This window comes from Anas acuta, chromosome 11 (assembly GCF_963932015.1).
Source record: "Anas acuta chromosome 11, bAnaAcu1.1, whole genome shotgun sequence".
NCBI classification, from domain to species: Eukaryota; Metazoa; Chordata; class Aves; order Anseriformes; family Anatidae; genus Anas; species Anas acuta.
The window spans coordinates 2,011,237-2,031,445 of record NC_088989.1 but is presented as its reverse complement, the minus strand read 5'-3'; the positions used below and the strand labels follow the sequence as shown (position 1 = coordinate 2,031,445).

At 44.1% G+C, this 20,209-nt stretch overlaps 1 protein-coding gene across 15 annotated transcripts in view; it reads left to right on the top strand.

Annotated features, from left to right (window-relative positions):
• The window catches only part of ITPR1 (inositol 1,4,5-trisphosphate receptor type 1), a 164,103-nt gene that overhangs the window by 6,605 nt on the left and 137,289 nt on the right, over positions 1 to 20,209 (top strand). For all 15 annotated transcript variants that reach the window (XM_068695039.1, XM_068695032.1, XM_068695042.1 and 12 more), the window contains exons 2-3: positions 4,915 to 5,022; positions 8,815 to 8,885. In XM_068695039.1, the coding sequence (XP_068551140.1) occupies positions 4,931 to 5,022; positions 8,815 to 8,885 (163 nt within the window). In that variant the 5' untranslated portion in view covers positions 4,915 to 4,930. The remainder of the gene's footprint in view (positions 1 to 4,914; positions 5,023 to 8,814; positions 8,886 to 20,209) is intronic.

The following is a 20,209-nucleotide window of genomic DNA, read 5'->3' as shown; positions in this document are numbered from 1 at the left end:
AGGTTAAAGTATTAAAATCCCACACAAAGCAGACACGTGGGACAAGATATCAGCAGAAAAGCTTCAAATTCTTTGAAAAGCCTTTCAGTGTTAAATTGCTGGAGATGAGGAATAGCATATTGCAAAAATCTGGTTACAAACAGTTCCCGTAAGGAGGAACTTCAAAAGGGGGCCTTGACTCTGGTATTCAAGGAAAGCAAACTCTCAGCGTTGCTCTGAAGCATGTTTTTTCGAGCTGAGCATGGAGATGGAGATGAGTGATGGGAGGAATTAGTGTGATATGTTTACCAAGCAGTTGCATTTCCTATTCTGAGATCTTCAAAAAGCAGATGTCTCATTAAGGTATGTGATATTTAACAGTCAGTTTGATTTCTAAGCGTTTTCGCTCTTAATTCTGCTTTAAGTACCATTACAAAATGTGTTTTCGTGAGACAGTGGGTTGAAGCCTCTGAGGTGCATTTCAGCGACTATCAAACTTTCACTGGCTTGCTCAAGGCCCCGAGGCTCAGCACATGATCTGCTTGTGCCCTGAAGTGTGATCAGTCCTTTCAGTCTTCCTGAAAGCTGGGGATGTTGGTGAGGGAGGGTCAGGACTTTGTTTTGGACAGGAATGCAAGGTGCCTGTGGAGCAGGGCCGTGTAGGAACCTTTTCCAAGTGCTTGTTTTCCACTTCAGATCGGCTCTTCATGGGCTGTTGCTGTTTGCGGTGCAGCTTGTTTTGAGGATATGCAGGAGGTAATCTATAAGTAAGAAAATAATCAGAAATGAACCTGTAATTATTGCAGTCCTGTTCGGTCAGAAGACCAGTCTGGAGGTCTTGTGATGCAGATTTGTTCACCGAGGCAGCACAGAGCAGTAGGGGAAAGGCAAGCGCTCAAACTCCTGAGGGAGCGGGCAGTTTGCTTTGCTTTAATTCACTGCCTGGATGTAGCCGTGCGTTTTCAGACCCAGGCCCATACAGCAAAGCTACAGATCCGCACGGTGACTTCTAGAGAAGTACTTCACAGTTCTCATGAAATTCAGCAGGTTTCCATAGTTATTATTTGGGCTATTTCCTTAAACAGAGACGTTATTTTCCTGTGCAGATAAACGGCACATAAAGCACATTTAAAGATGTGCTAACATTTGTATAGATAACATACATGATGAAGTAATCACCAAAGTAATCAAAAGAGCTCAAGCTGTCAAGGCTTAAAAAACATCCTAGAAATTGTTCATCTTTCGGGTTTTTCTCTATGCCCATGGGTACAGTCAGCTGCTCCGTGTAAGGGTCTGCTCAGTTCGTGTTTCCTTTCTCATCTTAAAAACCGGTAACTTTGTATTTGTGGAAGTTTGTTCTTTTCCCACTTAGCCGAAGAATCATTGTTTCCTTTAATGTTGCTGCTGTCAACATTGTTGCCCCCGAGGTAAACCTCTGGTGCTTGTTTGGAGAACCCTGACTCTGCGTGCTAGCATTGCCGCCTGTATTGTTTCCTTATCTTCAGTTTTTTTTCAAGTACTCTTACCTGGAAAGGATCTCGTTTCCCCCAGCATTGAAGGGGGAGAGTACAATGCTCCAGCATTTGTGCAGCAGGGACGCGGTGGCTTTCCTGCAGAGCTCCTCTCCTGAGGATGCGAGAGCAGCGGGTCCTCCCCGGCCTCTCCTTCAGCACTAACCAAATGCTCTTGGCACAGGCATATCTAAAATAAATAAATTGCAGAGTAATGCCCGTATTTATCTACTGAGCACAATTGTTTTTTGAGCAGAGAGATTATGCTTCTAGCTGTGCAAGCCAGCTACTGATTGTGTGTGTAAGAGCCCTCCTGCCCGGGGCTTCCAGGGGATTTCTGGTGGCCTTCCTGGGCGAGGGGACCTGCGGGATGCTTTGGGTCCGGGTGCCCAGGGGGGAACCCACTCCCTTGTCCATAAGCCCACCTGTGCTGTGGGCATGGGATAAATGTGCCAGGGTTGGCAGGTCAGGGCGAATGGTTGGACTTGATGATCTCAGAGGTCTTTTCCAACCTAAATTATTCTGTGGTTCTGCTCTGTGACCTTCGGTGGCTCAGCTTTCCTAGTCAAAGGAGGGAAATAATCTGTGGTAGCTGATCATTTGAAGGGTTTAATGCAAAGAACTGGTTAATCAGCGGACGAATTTTGTTAGGTGTCCCAAGCCCCTTGTGAGGAGATGAGGAAAGCCAATATGAACTAAGCAAGACTGGTTTAGAAATTATTCTCTTCACTTGTAAACCTTCTGAGCCACGAGGCCTGTTGGGCCGTCGAGTCCCTCGCTCCATCTGAGGGGCAGCGTGTTCCTGAGCACCAAACAACCTCGAGAGCAGGGTCCTTAAAGCCAAAGGTCAAGTGGACCAGCTTTGGGTATTTAGTTATTAAAGTAGGCGATAGACACAGACAGCGTTTGTCGTGTCCCTTTGGAGCATGGGCAAGCGTTAGGACAGCCCTCCTGGTGGCCACATACTGACCATTGCTGACCATGATATTACTGGAAATGTCAGTAAATTGCAGAACTGCTTATTTTAGGTGTTCAGCTATCATCATGCATGATACTTTGCATGTCCGGAGCTTCCTTGGTAAAGAAAACAATTTTTAAAAAAGCTATATTGTGGAAAGTAATTCATATGTTGTAGAAATTGGATTGCCCGTCCTTAGGCCTGGTCTTGATCAGTGGTCTGGGATATCAGTGTTTTCGCCAAGAAAAAAAATCTTCTCTAATGGAAGTCAATAATTTTGACCTTCGCATTCTCTTGGGAACAGCTGCGGTGAACATCTGCCTCTTCTAAAGGCAAATGATGTAGTCCAGTAAAGTAATTCCCCATAAAAGGGATACTGTACGTGTAATTGTAGGATGGGAGAGTTGGGGATCAGAAATACCTTGTGTGTGCAGTAATACCACAATGCTCCGCAGCCCCGAAGGTCCAGCATGCCAGAAATGAGTGCCAGAGCAGACTTGGTCTCCACCAGAAGTATCTACGTTTCTTCTGGACTTAGTTGCTCTTCGCTTTGGGCTGTATGAATTTAAGGCATTTTTAACTCGGTGGGCCTGAAAACTTGGTGTGTGGAGTTTGTCGTCAACCTCCAGTCAGGAATGAGGCAGCTGTATTTCGGGGGATGCTAATTCAGTCGCTCTGCATACTTCTGTATGTTTTCTGGCATATATCTTAAAATAGGTAGTGCTGTTTTTCTGTCCCCTGACCAGGAGGGAAAGGAAACAGACTATGTAAGGGTACGCAGCGCCTGAAGGACTTGGCACTACGCGACCTGAAGCCCCATGCCTCGCTTCTGCGGGCACACACACAGGGTTCTGGAGGAGCTGAGGCTTCTCCCTCTGCATATGAATGTGGCCTGTTATCTTGTGATTTTTTCTGAACTTGATTTTAATTGTGCAAGTGACACAGTGACATGCAGGCGTGAGAACGTCTGCAATCTGCTTTGACTTCGTAATCGCCCTGTGATGACTGCACCGCTACTCGGAGGCAGGGAGGAGCGGGAGCTGTTTGCAGCTTGGCCTTGGCTTTTGCTCCCGCTGTGATACCTGCAGGGTGTCACCAACATTACCTTTTAGATCTCCAAGAATCTGTCCTTGTTGATCTCCAGCCTTGCTTAACGAACTTGGTCCTTACGTTTTGGTAAACAAGGTAATGTTCAATGAAGATTTGTCCCACGTACAGTGTCCGGGCTGTGTGCTATAATGAACAGCGTTTCCTGCTGCTCAATTCTCCCAACGAAAGACCATTTAAAGTTGATTTTGGTGTGTCATGCTAGGTGGCAGGGTGAAAATGTTTTGAATTATTTTCCCCTAAATACAAGAGTCTGATCCTGGGCAGGGCTGCCTTTCGGAGCCTGTCACCAGCCTGCGGGAAGGAGCAGCTTGGAGCAGCCACGTTACTGCCTGCTGTCTGAAACCTCCTGCACAGAAAGCTGTTCCAGCGTTTTGAAGTTGGTGATCAAAAGCCACGGCTTAGGAGGATCTCCAAGGAACCAGTAAATGGCTTTTCGAAAGGCATCTTTGAAAATCTGTTTGGTTGGGGTTCTTTTTGTCAGGGCTCCTGTTGTTTGTCTCTCTCTTGGTTGCTGTGCCAGATAGAAACTGGCTTTTCTATATTTGGTTAAATGACAGGTAGGTCTTGTGTCAGTCAGTCCCGGATTTGGGACTTTATAGAAAACAAAGGTAGTTCTTAATACTGCAGAAGCTGACAGCACTAAGTGGCTGTCCCTTCAGTGTTATGTTTAGGCAATTTTTTTAAACAGGATCGAAATATTCCTCATTTCACAGGGATTTGGCTTTTCGATGCGTCATTTAAAGCATTCGCCTCTGAAAAATCTTAATCCTTACCTTTTTACGTGCAAAATCTGTTGTCAGGCATATTCAGTGGGTCTTCGCCTAATGCCAGCTTTGAGGCAGCAGCTCGGAGCAGCGCTCCATAGCTGATGGAAGCTATTCCACATGTCGATTCCTGGGAGAGCCATTTCTGCACACCAAGGGACCCTTACATGTGCCCCTGCCTACCTTTGTTTCTGGCAGAAGTGTTTAGGCAGAGAAAAACGTTGTAATTTAGGTGGTACAAATAATGCGCATTAATTTAAGGCACTCCTCTTCCCTCCTCCCCTCTCAGGTGGGGTGAAAGGGGCCAGCACGCCTGCTGTGAGATCCTGTGAACATCTGTGGGGACGACTGTGGCTCCAGAGAAACAATCCCGCACTGAGCAGGATGCCAGGAGCTTGTTGGTTTTCCTGAGTTTGTTTTTCTAAGCAAGCCTTTCGCCATGCCGTGTTTTCCTCAATACCTGACATTGCAGGGCAAGAACTCGTTGGGTTTTGCAAACAAACACAAGGGGTGCTGTTGTTGTAACCCCCCCAGTAGCTCGCATGGAGAAATCGTTCTGCCTAATAAAATACATTTTGCTTTATTTTTCTAGGGGCACTAAGCCAGAGATGACCGACAAGATGTCGAGCTTCCTTCATATTGGAGATATTTGTTCTCTCTATGCAGAGGGCTCAACAAATGGATTTATTAGCACTTTGGGGTAAGGACGGCTGTTCTCTTGTACCGAAACATCTGGAAGAAGGGCTGCCAGAGCTCAGTTAGCTATCTCGAGCCTGACTCCCAGGAAATACTGGGTAAAACAAAGTAGCTTTCTGTACAGATCTGGCCCTAAATTTAAAAATGGCCTGAAATTAATATGGCAAGTTAGATTTTGGGGAAGATAGAGAGCATGTCAATGGATGTGGTGTGGTTTTAATGTAGTTGGTCGGGAGGAAGAAGCTCGCTGTGGTCAAGCAGTGGGGAGAGGGAATGAGTACAAGAAAATGATTTTCATGTTGTCTGTCCCGTGTCCATCCGTGTGTCCTGTCCTGTTCTCTCCTGCCCACCCTGCCCTCAGTCAGGAACGAATAGGCCTCAGTGCAATCTGCTGATTGGGGGAAAAAAAAAAGAAAAGAAAAGAAAAAAAAGGTAGCAATGTAAGTAGGTGGTTTAAAAAAAAAAAAAAAAAGAAAAAGAAAAACTTGAGCCAAACCATTCATAAACCACTAACTTACCACTATGGCTAGTTCTGTCTTGTCTTGCAGTATTTGAGGTTTCTCACACAAACAAAATTGTGCTTCTTCAGTCAAAGGAGAACACTTTGAATCTGCAGCTTGCCGATGGCCAGCGCCCCCAGAGCTGCAGTGGGAGCCGTGCCCTGCCTGCTCCTGTCCCTGGCGTGCTGCCCCGCAGAGCTCCTTGGTGTTTCCTTCTGCAACCACATCAGGCTAGGTGCTCTGTAGGACAGAGCCTCTAAGCAGCCAGAAGTGAATGCCACTTCGTTAAACAAAAAGTAGCCCTTCACGTAGGACGAGGAAGACTTTGCAGAGAAAGCACAGAAGTCAAATACAGCTCTGACAGAAGGGACAGGGCATGTTTTATTCTGCTCAACTGCTGCTTAGGAGAAATCTCAGAACATCAGAAGCTGGCAGTGGAGCCGCGTACTGAGCGTGAAGACCTTCCAGGGGGCTGGATGAGAAGCTAAAAGAGCACATCTGCCACCTCGTTTCAAAGCAGTGGGAAATTAGGGGGAGGGAAATAGTTTGGCTTATTGCTCTGGTACTTCAATACCCAATGAATAGCAAAGAGGCAACCAGGAAGCCTGGTGATGTGGTGAGTGGGCATACACACAACGTGCTCTTTCTCATTTCCAGTAGCCGTAAGGGCCTCAGGGTGGGTACAGTGACAGCAAATTTTTTGATGCCTACTGTCCAGATGCATCTGATAAATGGATCTCCCAAGCAGGGTACAAAGACAGCATCCTGGTAAGTCTTTCAGCAGGAAACAATGGGCTGAAATCTCATCAGTGACTCCAAACTAACTTGTAGGTTTAGTCCTCTAGCTATTAGGAATCTGGAAAATAAGGGGGCAGAGAGGAAGCAGACACTGAAGATGCACCATGATCTATTATAGGAAAGAGAAGAAAATATGGGATGCTGCCAGAAGGGAAAGAAGGTATGATAAAAGCAAGGGATGTAGTAAGTAGGGTTGGTTGAATAGTATTTGGCAAATGTATTTGACAAATTTCCCAGGTACTCGTCAAATATGACATGCACACTCTGCAGTAGTCGATCAGCTGTGTTGTAACTGGCCAAATACTATCTGCTGGCAACTGGCAAAACAAACTGAGCGGTACGATACATTTGGCTTTTTTTATTCCTAGTATTGAAGCAAGTTTGGCAGTAGATAATTCCCGAACAAATAGAAAGTTATGTTATGTTTAATCCCATACAGTGCATGACGAACATTATGCAGTGGCTGTGGCTTTTGATGGCATTGCTGAGCAGATATTTTTCACCATGGGTAGTCCTTTCAGACGTTGCAGGCCCTGAGCACATCCATTTTTTTTAGGCTTGATGAGATGTTCTGATGGCAGGTCTAAATATCCCTTAGTATTAAAGGCATCCTGGTTGATTTGATTTGCAGTGTTTTAAGGTAACTGTATTATATAATGGCCGCACATCTTCTGAGCCTAATTTAAGCCAGAAATCCCAATTGCTATGTGAAACATGAAATGCATTATCATCTTAATAAGCCTCCGTAATCAAATTAGCTTTGTCCCATATTTAATTTAGTCTTTGTCCTGGAGAAAATTAAAGAAGCAAAGGAAAGATTTGGTGTAATTGTGCTCTATACCATGTGGAGTTCTGACAGTCTTATGTCATAACGATGTGTAATGACTTGTTCATGTGGTTAATGAAGGTTGAGAAACAGATACCACTATACAGTCTAATGTCATTTTAGCCAAGTAACTCTCTTTGAAGAGTGTTCCTATTTGATATTTGTATGACATGACTGTTGCTTAATTGTGACTTTGCTCTCGCTGTTTCCCAAACTCAGTGCTGTCATCTCTGTGATTATTGGTGTTCAGTATGGCCTCTTCTGGCCTTTGCACCCTGTAAAATTATTTTCTTAGTAAGTTGGGAAGTTCCTCTTATTTTCTATTTAGTATCAGGAGAACAGAGAGAATTTGCACTGAGGTTAACAATGCGGGGGATTATCAGAATAACCCATTTGGCTTTTAGTTTCGGCCATTTGTTTGCTAGAAGCAGGTGTTCCAGTGAGTTCAGGTGTTGTTAGTATTATTCTTGTTGGAGCACATACATGTTTGTTTAATGCTGAATAGGGGGAAAATCCATGGGGAAAAAGTAACTTACTGTGAATGTTTGCATATGCAAATTTTAGATGCATAGAACTGTTGATCCACGTAGTGTCTCTGATCTCTTAATTTTTATGCACTTCATGATTTTCCATAATTGTTGTCTCAAGATGCTCCCTGCATGTAACCAGCCTCTGCAAGGAACAACTCTCATATTCTAGGTTTCAGTCTCTTTCTCAAGTTGATTCTGCATGAGAATGGACGTCTCTACCCTTTAAGACCTTGGAGTTTTACCTTCTACTTTTGTGTAGAAAGCCTCTTCGACAGATTGGTTTTAAGGAGCCCAATTGTATAATTTTAAAACCAATTCAGAACCCACAAGATATTTGGTTACAATTGCATTTTTCACCATTTAGAAATAGCGTTTGGTAAAAGAGCAATTCCATGTAGATACAAAGCTTGCTAAGGGCAGAGCAGTGGTGACAAGTGCATCTTCAATGCTTTATTTATTCTGTGGGCTTTGAGTTCACCCACAGGGTCTTTTGCCAGTGTGTATTCAGAGGAGAAGCTCTGTCCCAGCATTTCCTATTGAAATCTCTTGGGTTCACTCTCCAATTCGCTTCCTTTCTGGTAAAGCAGGAGGAGGTTCGTTTGCTCTCATGACTTTGCTTGTGTTATTACTGGTAAGCAGGAGGGTGTATTTATGCCTCCTGTCCTGTGGGAATCAGTTTGCATTGTGGCAGTTGACGTTTCTGCCTTTTTTGGTACTTGAGGGGGTCGCAGGATTGGTGCCCAATTGATGCAGTTGTCTTATTTTCCTGTTCTCTGTCCTTTAATGTGAACACAATTGCAACATGATTTAAATCTGTCCAAGAGGCAATAATTGTTTTACGGCTGTCTCTCACCTAACTAGAATATGGGCTGTTCTGTCTGCACCTCAAGGAGGGGACATAAAGAAGATGCAGCATAGAGGAGCAATGACTTATTTATTGTCCCGCCTGTCCAGGAGCATAGCTCTGGGCAACAGTAAAAATTAGCTGCATGCTTCTTAGAAGGGTTTGGCATTTGGGGAATGTCTTTTGCTGAAGTGGCCACTCAGATAAAATATTGCAAGTAAACACTTCGGTTTTGCTAGCGAGGATATAAGCAATTGCAAAGGAAAAGAATCTCACTTTATTTCTCGTTTCTTTGCAGCCTTGTGGATGATCGGTGTGTGGTACAGCCAGAAGCAGGTGATCTTAACAACCCACCCAAAAAGTTCAGAGGTAAGTTTACGAGACAGCTTTTTACCCTTCTGGGTGGAAGAAGTCCTTTTATTTTGTGTAGGCTACTTTTGAGCACCTCACTTCCTATAGAATATTTTAGTGGCATCCTTCCACAAAGGCCGACTCACGAGGAAAGAAAACGTACGTATGTGTGAATGTCTGAATTGTGATGTGGGACTTAAAGGAAGGCTTTGTGAAGGGCAGGTGCAAACTGAGGCTGGCTTTCAGATATGTCCAACCAGGATGTCCCTGTGAGTCTCATTTCTTTTCTCTGCGTGTGGTTTGGTTACAATCCGTATGTGCCATTTAGTTACCCAGTACCAAACCTGTTTCTGAGAAGAGGAAAATGGAAACAAGCAAATGTTTGTTACAGCTGTCGTTCAATCTCATCGATTCTTAGCGAAGTTTCAGTTTGCCTTCTTTATAGCAGGAAACTTATGCTTACTGTAAGAAATTAATGCCTTCTTTGTGGAGTTTGGCTGGGTCTGATTAATCTAAGAAAAATTTTAAACAGGAAGAGAAGCACTAATTGGGATTTTGCTTGGAAAAACCTTGGTTTCTTTCTTTCACCCCTCGGTCGTGTCTTTTACCCAAAGGATAGCTCAGCCCAAAAATTCTTAAAATTTGGTATACCTTTTATTGCTGTTATCAGATGTGGCAGCTCCTAATTATCTCTTTGTTGGATGAATCTTGTTTCTTTGGTTATGCTTCAGTTTTCTCAGGGACCTAGAATTTCCATAATTCCATTCAGATTTGGTTAGATTGCCCTTGAAAATTGTGTATCTTCTGTGCTGCTGTTTTTGTTTGCCTTTGTTTGGGTTTTGTTTCTTTGGTTGCTTTGGTTTGGTGTTTTTCCCATGACATGAGGTTGTCTCATGTAATTAAACTTTTAAAAATGTTACTGAAGTCTGTGAGTTCTTAGTGGTTTTTCCCCATTTTACTGGAAAACTGATAGCTGGTGATTCAGATATTGAAGAGCAACCTAGAAAAGCTTTTAGAATTGACTGTTAAGCTCTCCAGAATAAGAATGATGGTATTACCTATCCATGCTCTAGTTCATGTAGTTCTTAACAGTAAAATCAAATACAGGAATAAACCTGGATTTGACTGAGACTACTGTGTATAGGAGAGATTGGGGGTGGAGGTGGAGGAGAAAGAGGCAGGGAAAAAAGGAGAGAAAAACAATTATTTCTAGCTCAGCTTAGGAACTGCAAGTACAAAGAAACATTTTTCTGACATGAAACATTGTGGTTGGACATTGTAAAAGTTCTCATATTAGTCAAAATTTATACACGGAGAAAGAATGGCATGAACATCTTCCAACCTTTGCAGTTACTTCACTAAAGCTTTCATGAGGAAGTTTATGCTTAACGGTAAATGGCAGCAAAAGTCATAAAATTTTAGCAGGCATGTCAGTTGTTTATATGCGTGCTTTTCAACTGTGGTCTGAGATAAAATGCTTTCCACAATAAATATTCAGAAGAAACAATAATGAAACTTATCTCACCATCTTCAACACAAATAGAATCCCCTTTTTAATGAAGCAAAGGCACCCAGATACTTGCCTGGGGTGTTGCCTGGGAAGTCCCTGGCAGTGTCGGGAACTACAGCCATGTCTCCAGTCGTGGTGTTTTAATGGCACCTTCCAAAAATACCCTCCTTGCAAGTGGAACACAGTCTTCCCTAAGGTGTATTTATCCAAACAGCGTCCTTTACTTCTGGGTTACAGAGCAACAGTGGGCGTCTGGTGAATGTAATTCACCAGTCCCAATATTTAGTTCTGTTATACTTGAGACTTCACTTTAATTGCTCTGAGCGATGCCACAGGTACAGCAGACCAGAGCACAAGATTTTACAGCAGCAGCACATGGAAACATCATAATATCCAATGAATTGTGTAAGCGGTGTCCATGCTTGCTCAGTGATTTCTCACAGCCCATGCTGGCCATCCCAGCTGATGGGATGTGGTGGGGGAGCTGCTCTGGCTGCAGTTTGAGGAGTGTGATCTTGGTTTGAATTCAGATCGGTGAGAAATGCTGCCACGTAACTGAGAAGTAACTTCTGAAGATCTTATTAGAGCGGGACCAAAATTAATCAGGTGTCAGCGACTTACATTATAGCTTTGAAAAGACGCAGTACTGGAAAAATGCCTCCATGCTCTAACCTGGTTTATATCTATGTGAGAATTCTCCTTCAAATGAACTGTGCGTTAAGCTGTCCAGATGCAGGTCGGTCACATCCGAAGTCACCTTCTGGGGGGAACACTGACCGTGGCTTCATGGCCCCTGCAGGGGGTCTCCCTTCAGGTAGTATTTTAAAAACATAATTCTGAACTTCTCTGAACAGATCTTGGGCAGATGTAAAGCTGTTGTAAATATGATCGTCATGCTTCACGTGGTAAGAGAGATTTAGAAGCAAGCTTTTCTGCTTAGAGATGCATGCATCACTCTTAGAAAATTCAGTGTGAAACTGAAGTGTATGTACCCAGCAGAATGAATCCAGCCTGCCTTTTCATAGCCATGGATGTTTCAGGTTTTAAAAAGTCTTGTTGCCTAGGCTACACTTAATCAGTTGCATCTCGTGCCAGCAGCAGGGCCCTGGGCTGGTGGTTTTCCTTTTCTTCCTACTTCAGGCCCTAGAAATGCAGCAGAGTTGCTGTGCACAGAGCAGTGATATTTGTGCACCAGCCTCCTTCCTGAAGTCGCCACCAAAGGCAAGGCAGTTGACAGTAACATTTTGGGAGCTTACGCTGTCACTGGGCTCTGATAACCTGCCTGCAGCGTGCAAACAGCCCCTGCCTGGGGAGCCTCTTCCTAACAGCAAGCACTTCGCTGCTGAAACGGGTTGGCTTATGTTAGTAAGTCACTCCTTTAAAAAATGTTAGCTGCAAGTCGTCCAAAGGAAAACTTGGGTTGTGCTTGGATGAGCTGGGCTGAACAGAAGGGTTTGCAGCAGCACGACTGGAGTCGGAGATGGGAGCGATAGAGCAGTCTCTACCACTTTCAGTCTGCTCGGAGGAAAGCGTACAGAGGTATTTTAAGGACACGAGGGCTTGTTTTGTTGATAAAGTTGTGGAAAAAATAGTCTGACATTAATCTGGTGGTGCTGGAGCACTGAGAGGGAAGAAATGCAAGAGGAGGCTGAGAGGAAGGTGGGATAGAGTTCAGGTGAGACTTGGGGTGCAAAGTACAAATAAGAAAAAGTTTAAAAGGTTTTAAAAAAAAAAAAAAAGGGCATGATAGATGGAAAGAACTGAAGTGCCAGAGCTTGGAAGTTGTAGTAGGTCTGTAGAACTCCAAAGAAAGCTGTTAGTCCAGCCCATTCAAATTACAATGACCACTGGCCTGTAGTTATTTCACATATTAAATGCTATAGTGCCTTTAGGTCTTTAAAATGTTCATATAAACACTTGAAAGTGTTGAGGCTGATTTTTTTTTACTTCCTTCTTCCCCGTCCCCACCAGAAGTAAATAGCACCCAAAGTTAGTGGTTTGAGGTTGGACGGTAAATTATGGTCTGACATTTCAGTGGATTTTTTTATTTTGTCTTTCTGGACCACTTGAAATAATGGTGTGGTTTGTTCTGGTTTTGCTTTTTTCTAAGTAGCGTTTCTCTGGCCCTTCATATTTTCAGCTCCAACTAACTCAGAAACTCTCTAAAACTACCGTGCAAAACATTAAGACTTCGGAGTTACATTCATTTAGGTGTTTCTTTTTTAAAATGTTCATATGAAAATTCTCGGGAAAGTATTTAGCTTGTCCGAATATACTGTGTACAGATGAGATTCCTGGAAAAAATCCTGGTTGTGGAAGTCTCTAAAAAAAGAAAGTGTGACAGTTCCTTGGTTGTCTGAACTGCTTTGAACAAAAAAAAAAAAAAAAAAAAAAGACATTTTATGTGTTTTTTAAAGCTGGAATCCTGGAATCTGATTGCTGCATGTGAGTATGACTGTGTCTGAGTAAACCCGTGCACATCAGAAGGATGTTCTCTCATGTGGCAAGTACAAACTGCAGCTGGCCCTTTGGCGAGGCCGAAAGCACCACTGCGGTTCATTAGGAATGAGATGGACCTGAACGCAGGGAGATGCTTGCTGCTTTCTTTGCAAACCGAAGAAGTCAGACCTAGCAATAGTGGCAAAGCTGAGGCAGAGCCCAGGGCTGGTACCTGCTTTAGCCGCAGGAGCTGTGTTAAGCTGGGTGTGCTGTGCAGGGGTTTTATTTGCGCCCCTGCTGTAGCGGCGCGCTAAGCCAAGTGTGTTTGCTCCACGCTAGACGCTCGTGCTACACCGAAACAGCCTGTCTGACAGCCGGCTCAGGAAATTCCTTACAGCTCTTTATTTGGGATGCAGATTTGTCTGCCAGGGATCCAGAAGCTGCAGCAATAGCTGCGTGCAAGGCAGGGAGACCGGGCGCTTACTGGGTTAATCTGGCCGGCAGCTCCCTCCTCCCAGAGCACTGTTTTAGTAGTTGCTGGGCAACACTCTTTTTTTGGCAAGATGTTCAAGGAACGAACCCATATCTCTTAGACTTAAAATACCCTCATGGCGAAGCAGAAGATGGGTAGTTGGTTTCTGTTTGTTCTTTTGATCCTAATCCATACTGTATGCTCCTCGTGTTGCTGTCAGGCAGCGCTGGGCTGTGCTCCTCTGGCATTGTTAGGGCTGGTGCTGAGGGGCCGAGCCTTTGAACTGCAGCTTCATCTTCAGAGGAAGAAATGACCTGAGGCTGGGCACTGCAGAGAAGCTTTAGTACATGTACACACACCGATGCTTTTTGATAGATTCCTCTTGTATTCGTGCTGTGCCCAGCATCGATGAAAATCAGTACTCTGTAATAAATACCCAGATCCCTCTGCTTGTCAGTGAAGGAAAAATCTTTGCAGCATATAAAACTGCACTTCTTTGGCAGTAAGGTAGTTCAGTGCCATCCCCGTGCACTCATCAAGAAGAACTTTTTGCAGTACTGGCCTTTAGGTATCGAGTGTGCAGCTTCAGATAAGCGGGCAGCCTAAAATCCTCTTGCTCTCCATATACCGATGCGTACCTCTCCAGATCTGCTCGGAAAGCAATTATATCATCTCAGATTGCTTTTTAAACTTTGATGTGAAGTAGTCTGGGCTGGATGACTTCCTGCATGTATTAGATGAGTTAGCGTGGGTGTCGTGCAGGTGGAGGGCACCTGCCAGGAGTGATGGTGATGAACAGAGAGGTGTTGGGCCTGGGCTGCGTGGCCAAGCTTTGGCTCCTTTTTCTCTTACATGGGACTTGAAATGTTTGGGTATATTAATTATTCATATGCCTAGACTACTTCAAGAAACAACTGATGTCTAAATATGGCCTTTTCACTCTGATAACAGCATATGAACAGATAAAATTGCAGCATTCCTTTTTCATTCAAGGCAGGATGTTTGAGAGTGCTTGAATGCTAAGCTGAAGTCTTAGCCTGGTGGTCTCAGAGAGAAATAAATAGGCTGCAATAGATTTGTGACTTCTCAGATGTCCAAATCACACAGAAATGCTCTTGATGTCACACATAAATGCTCTTGATGAATATCAAAACTACAAAGTGGGGCAACAGCAGTAAGCACCCACTTGTTTCACTCCTGTTTTTCCAGCGGGGCAAACACCATAAATCAATGATGCTTAGCCCCTTTTCATAAAGGGCACTGTTGTGATTTAGTGGGAAATCAAAAGAAACTTCAATGTTAGCATGATGGAAGAGAAAAATAAGAAAACATTGAAGTCTAAAGTTTTGCCTGTAGTTTCTTTATTTGAAACTAAAGCATTGGTTATTCCCTGTGGGTAGAATCTCCGTCTCGCAGAAGTATGATACGGTTAAGTATCCGAAGTACATTTTCACTGCCTCGATGAGGAATCCTTTAGCATGACTTTTAAGCATTTATATAACTGTACTAGAAAACTGCCAACTGCTAGTGTGCATTTGAATTCGATGCCCTTTATATGATCAAGAAATCCTGAGCACTGTCTCTAAAAAGTGAAGCTTTAGCCCACTGCATCCTACAGACAAGCAGATGTTACAGGCAATTGTCACGGTGGCATTTAGATCTTTCAAAAACCTAAGTCAGAAGTGTTGTATTTTCATACAAACGTGCTTTATATCTGCAGAGGCTTGGAAAATTCTGCGAAAGGAATCCTAATCAAGAGTTGATGCACCTCTTGCATGAACACATCCAAGCTTCCTTCCTCTCTTCCCAGGAGAGGTGGCCGGCAACGTGCAGTGCTCCCTCTCCTTGCCCGGGGAGACTTCAGCGTGATACAGGATCATGGAACATCCCGAGTTGGAAGGGACCCATAAGGATCATCAAGTCCAACTCCTGGCACCCCAAAAATTCAGACTGTGAATATTTTGTGAACACTAAATATATTTACCATATTGAACCATATATTGGGAACACCTCTTTTCCAAACACTTTTAACCTCAGATTTTGTCTTCACCAGCCTCATCTAGAACGCTTCTATGGTCTGCTGTGTTAGCAAGCAGAGAGAAGGAAGTGGAGCTCTTCTTTACGAGCACAGCGAGAGAATAGATGTTATGAGCTGGCTGGTGTAGCTGTTGTGTCCTGTGATTTATTTAAACGTGCAGCAGTCGCTTGCTTTGCTTTGAGAGTAGGGATTGGGTGCAGGAATCAAAGGGCAGCTGCGTGTGTTTGTTTATGCAGGAAGGTAAGTGTCACGCACAGGGAATCAGCAGGCTGCTCCCACTTACATTGCCACGTGTATCACAGTGCTGTTCCTCATCGACCTATTAAACAAGACAAGTTTGTATCCCCTTTGGGGGCTACTGTGCTGAAACAGCAGCGCATCCTAAAGACATTCCACCCCCATGCTGTTAAGTGCTTTGCTGAAACCATGAATAAATGATTGGCTAAATAATTACTGCTTAAAAACAGATGGTTTAGCGTGGTTTTGCTGCATCCCAATGATGGGGTACCAAGACCATCGTGGAGAAAAGGCCCTGTGTGGATTACATGAATCTTTTTAACTTGGCATAAAAAAAAAATTGTAGGTTCTGAACATGGAGAGGAAACAGGTCTGCTTGGGAGCCAGGGCACAGGCCGTGAAGATTGGCTGGGTTAAGTTTGCATGCTGCTCTGTTCGTAGAGCACTGCGCTCAAACAGCTGTCTGCCAACTTCTGGCTTTCAGGTGCTTTCATCTTGGGTGCTTTGCGTCTAGATGAAGGCAGAGCAAAGCCCCTTTGAAATATAAAGTGGCCGTTAATATGCATAACTGGAACAGTGCACGGAAACACAATCTGTTGTTCAGGTACTACAGAAGAAGAGGGGGGATCTTGTTGAAGTCCTGGTGTGAAGTTCTGTGATCTGTGTGCTTCAGTTGCCCATCTAAACTTGTGGGCAGCAATCTCTCCTGATGAGGCATGCCGGAAGATGGGGAAATGGGCTGAGGCAGTGTCCGTGCACTGAAAATGAAGAAATAAGCCAAGTCCTGGTTTAAATATTCAGCCTTTTTCTCAACATCTTTCACAGGTCTGAGCTTTTTCCCCTGTGGAAAGTTCAGGGTATTTCAGGTAGGATCAAGGGAGGGATTGCCAAAAAGCAGTGCTTAGCTATTAAGTAGAACACTACTGTTAATAAACCTAGCCCCAACCTTGCAGACAAAGGAATACTGTGGCTTTGTTGCCATAGTTTCAGTGCAAAATCTGACCTTAGCTACAATAACATTCGGTTAGAAAGAACTAGCTAATCAGTTTTCTAAAATTAGTGTGTTCCCTAGTACATAAGCCAGTATGAACAGGATATTTAATGAAATATTATACTTAGTCACAAGAGCCCAAGGGAGTGAAATGCCTTGATGAATCGTGGGGGTGGGGTGACATTGGTACATATCTGTTAACATAGCAAAGTTATTAAAATTTGTGGCTTGCTTAAAATTTAGGGTACCTCAACCGTTGTGCTCTTCTGTGTGCTCAGCATACCCTGCTCTGCTCCTTTTGGAAGCTTTTAGTCTGCTCTGTAAGCTGGGAGCAGTGGTCTGGCAGTACCTCCTGATAACCTGGCCTTAGCAGAGCCCGAGTATCCTGCAGGTGAAGGAGTCTCCTTCGTAGAGAGGGATGCAAACACTGAAGCAGATGGGTGAAGTCAGCAGTTTGAAGTTAGTGGAAAGCACTGTGTATGAGCTGGGAGAGGAGCAGTCTCCCCAGTATTAGGTACTGGACATCTTCAGGCAGCTTCTCACCGCTTGTCTGGAGTGTTGAGAAATGTACGGGGGGGAGAGACAGGCTGGCTGTAAGGTCTGGTATGTAAAATACTGTCACCAGTTCGTAATGCTTCATTCGAGAGAGCTTTTATTTGAGGCTCGCTGACCTAACCTTGAGTGGGATTTTATTAGGCGCTGGGAACAGAGAGTAAAGGATTGCTCCGCCAGCCCAGCGTATGGGATCTTGGTAGTGAAACGCAGCTCTGCTGCCGTCCTTGGCAGTACTGAGAGCAGAGCTCATGCCATCCAGCTCCATCTCGACTTGTCCACTGTATGGTGCTGCAGTGGGCAGCGTTCCCTCACAGCTTGGTGCCTGAGAGATACCAATTGCACGGGAAGATGATTAGACGAGGAGGTTCCTCTGAGTGATGCTTACTGCTTGGTATTAGCTTTTGTTATTCCCGTCAGCCAGAATAAATTATTGACGGCCACCTTTTGTGATAGTGCCTCCAGTTAAGGTTAAAAGTGACCATAATTAGCCAAAAATTTGCACAGCAAATTCCCTGAGATGGAACTTTGAGACTTCACGGGATATGTAGAAGCACAAAGCTTCAGTGACACCTGCACCAGAGTTTGCTTCAGCAGAATGTTTTTCATCTTGCACGCACTGACACTCGCATGGAAGAGCTGTCTCGTAGTTCCTCGTGGTTTTGCTTCTGTGACATGCAGAACAGAGAAGGCTGCGCTAGGCAAGCTCTCACCAAATCCTGTTACCTTGCTGTGAAAGTCAAAGCGTTTAGGTTGTCAGGTCTCCTGAGAGCATTTCAAATGCTGGAATAGCCAGTACAGATTGACTGACACTGAATGCAGCCTTCTTTGAAAATCTTCCTCTAATGAGCAACTTATTATTCAGTCAAGGAAGAGATATTTATGTTAGGACTAACACTTCCTTCGTACCTCATTTGTGAAAATAATTGGTGCCGAGTTCTCCTGTTGGCAATTATCATCTGTTTTGATTACACAGTGTACAGAAGTTCAGTGAAAACAGAACTCCTTGCTTTTGAGTTGAGGAATCTTTCTACAGCTTTCAGTCAGATTTCTCTCCCAGCTTCTCTGGAAGAAATTATTTCTGGTTCAGATTTTATTAGGGGTACAAAAAGCTTTGTTATGCAAAAGCAATCTGGTAGCACTTAGACCTCGCATTTACTGAACGTTGGCCCTTCTATTTGTTGAGGTTAAAAATCGTACAAGTGAAAAAATAAGCACAGAGCTCGTAGGCATGAGGAAGTGAGAGCTGGACGAGGGAGCAGCCATCCTGAAAAGGAAAAATTCCTAGCTGTATCTACAAAAATCCTTCCCTCCTCCCCCTGCGGAGCAGCACATGATCTCCAGGCAGCACCAGTTAAGCGCAGCCATCCCAAAGAGGCAGGCTTTCGGGTGGCCCGCCAGCCTCTGGGACCGGGCTGGGGGCTCAGTACGAAAAGAGCTGTTTGTGTTAGGGATTCCAGGCCGTGACTGCTCGCTATGCCATCGGGCTGGGTTTTTTTTTTCAAAGAAACAAGAATAAATCTCAGTATTATTAGAATCTAACCAGGATCTATGTGCAAAGAGGAAATGTTTGCTCCCCTCCCTGCAAAACTCTGGAGTGAATTGTTACAGCCCGAACAGTCTGGGACACAAAATGTGGCCGGAGAGAGGATTCAGTTGGATTTTTGGTTCATTGCTATTTTTTATTTAAAAACAAAAAAATTAAAAAAGCAGAAACTGTGGTATTGCTCTGAATGCTCCCATCAGTCCTGCATGTAAGTTTGTATTAATCAGCACCAAAGGTTTCAGAGAAGGGTCAAAGAACAGCGTGGTGGTTTTGTCGTGTTGCTGGTCAAGAATGGGTTCAGCACACACAGAGCAGACTCAACGACAGCCTTCTTCTGTTCATTTAAATAGATGCTCCTGTCAAAGGCATCCGGCTGCCTTTACTTTTCATGTCTCAACTTCAGTATTAAGCAGAAGTGCATTTTGGAGCAAATAGATTTGAAAGCCTGCTGGTGGGATTGCGTTGGCTTCTGCCTTTCAGAAGTGCATTTTAGATATTGATTAAAAAGCAAGTTATTTTATCCCCATACTGTGTGATGAGAACAGAGTGACGCGAGAAAGCTGATAAGAACTTGAAGTACTGGGCTGCAGGAGAATATCAGCAAATTTTTCTGGGAAACAAAAATTGCATCTTCGGTGGGTGCTGTAGGAGCATTTGGCTGCGGAAGCGGGATGGTGACTGCGTGTGCTCGGTGCTGAGCCATCCGTACCAGATTAATCTTTCCCTCTGCAAAGTGCTTACTGGCTGAATAGGAATGCCAGCACGCTATGAGCAAGCCTCTTAAGGACTGGAGGATAAATCTGAAGGCAATATAGATCTTAAAGACAACTCTTCATTATTATTGACAAGTGTTAAAATAAGCTGCGAATTTATACCCTCCTACTCCTTGTCAGGCAGATGGCCTTGGTCATGAGGAATGACAACGGGGGGAAGATCCTTCAAAAATGATTTACAGGTTTTAATTCCAAATATGTAGTGCTTCCCATATGCTATCAGCTGGGTGCTTAAAGCTTCTTCGCTTTGGGCTCACTAATCTGTGGGGCGGTAGCTTCAGTGCCTGCTTCCCATTCACACAGAGCAGCAAATGGACCTCAGAAGGGGAAGGCTGACAGCGTTATCCCAGTTCAATGCCCTGCTCCTTTCTACAGTAAACTGCAGAGCACAGCATTAATGCTGAACTGTGAGACAACTGGACAGGTGAAATTCTGCGTTTGGACCAGAATTTGTCAGCACAGAACTCCTTGGGATTTAACAGTTTATCTGTCATCCCATCTCCTTACAGGTTGGGCTGTGTGTATCTAGAAAATATATATACTTAAAAATTGCAAGGGAAGGGAGTACACTGAATAGGGGATTTTATATTGGAAAGTAGTAGCTTGTGTAATGAATATCCACTAATATTTCCCTTCAGCTGCTTTTAACCTTGATATTCCGGTTGACATTTAATTTCTAATTTTTCTGATGCAAAAATCCAGAGGGTGTTTCCATATTTATTTATTTTTAGTATTTAGCTTGGCAGTTCGCTATCACCATGGCTTTTCGGTCTCCACAGCCGCG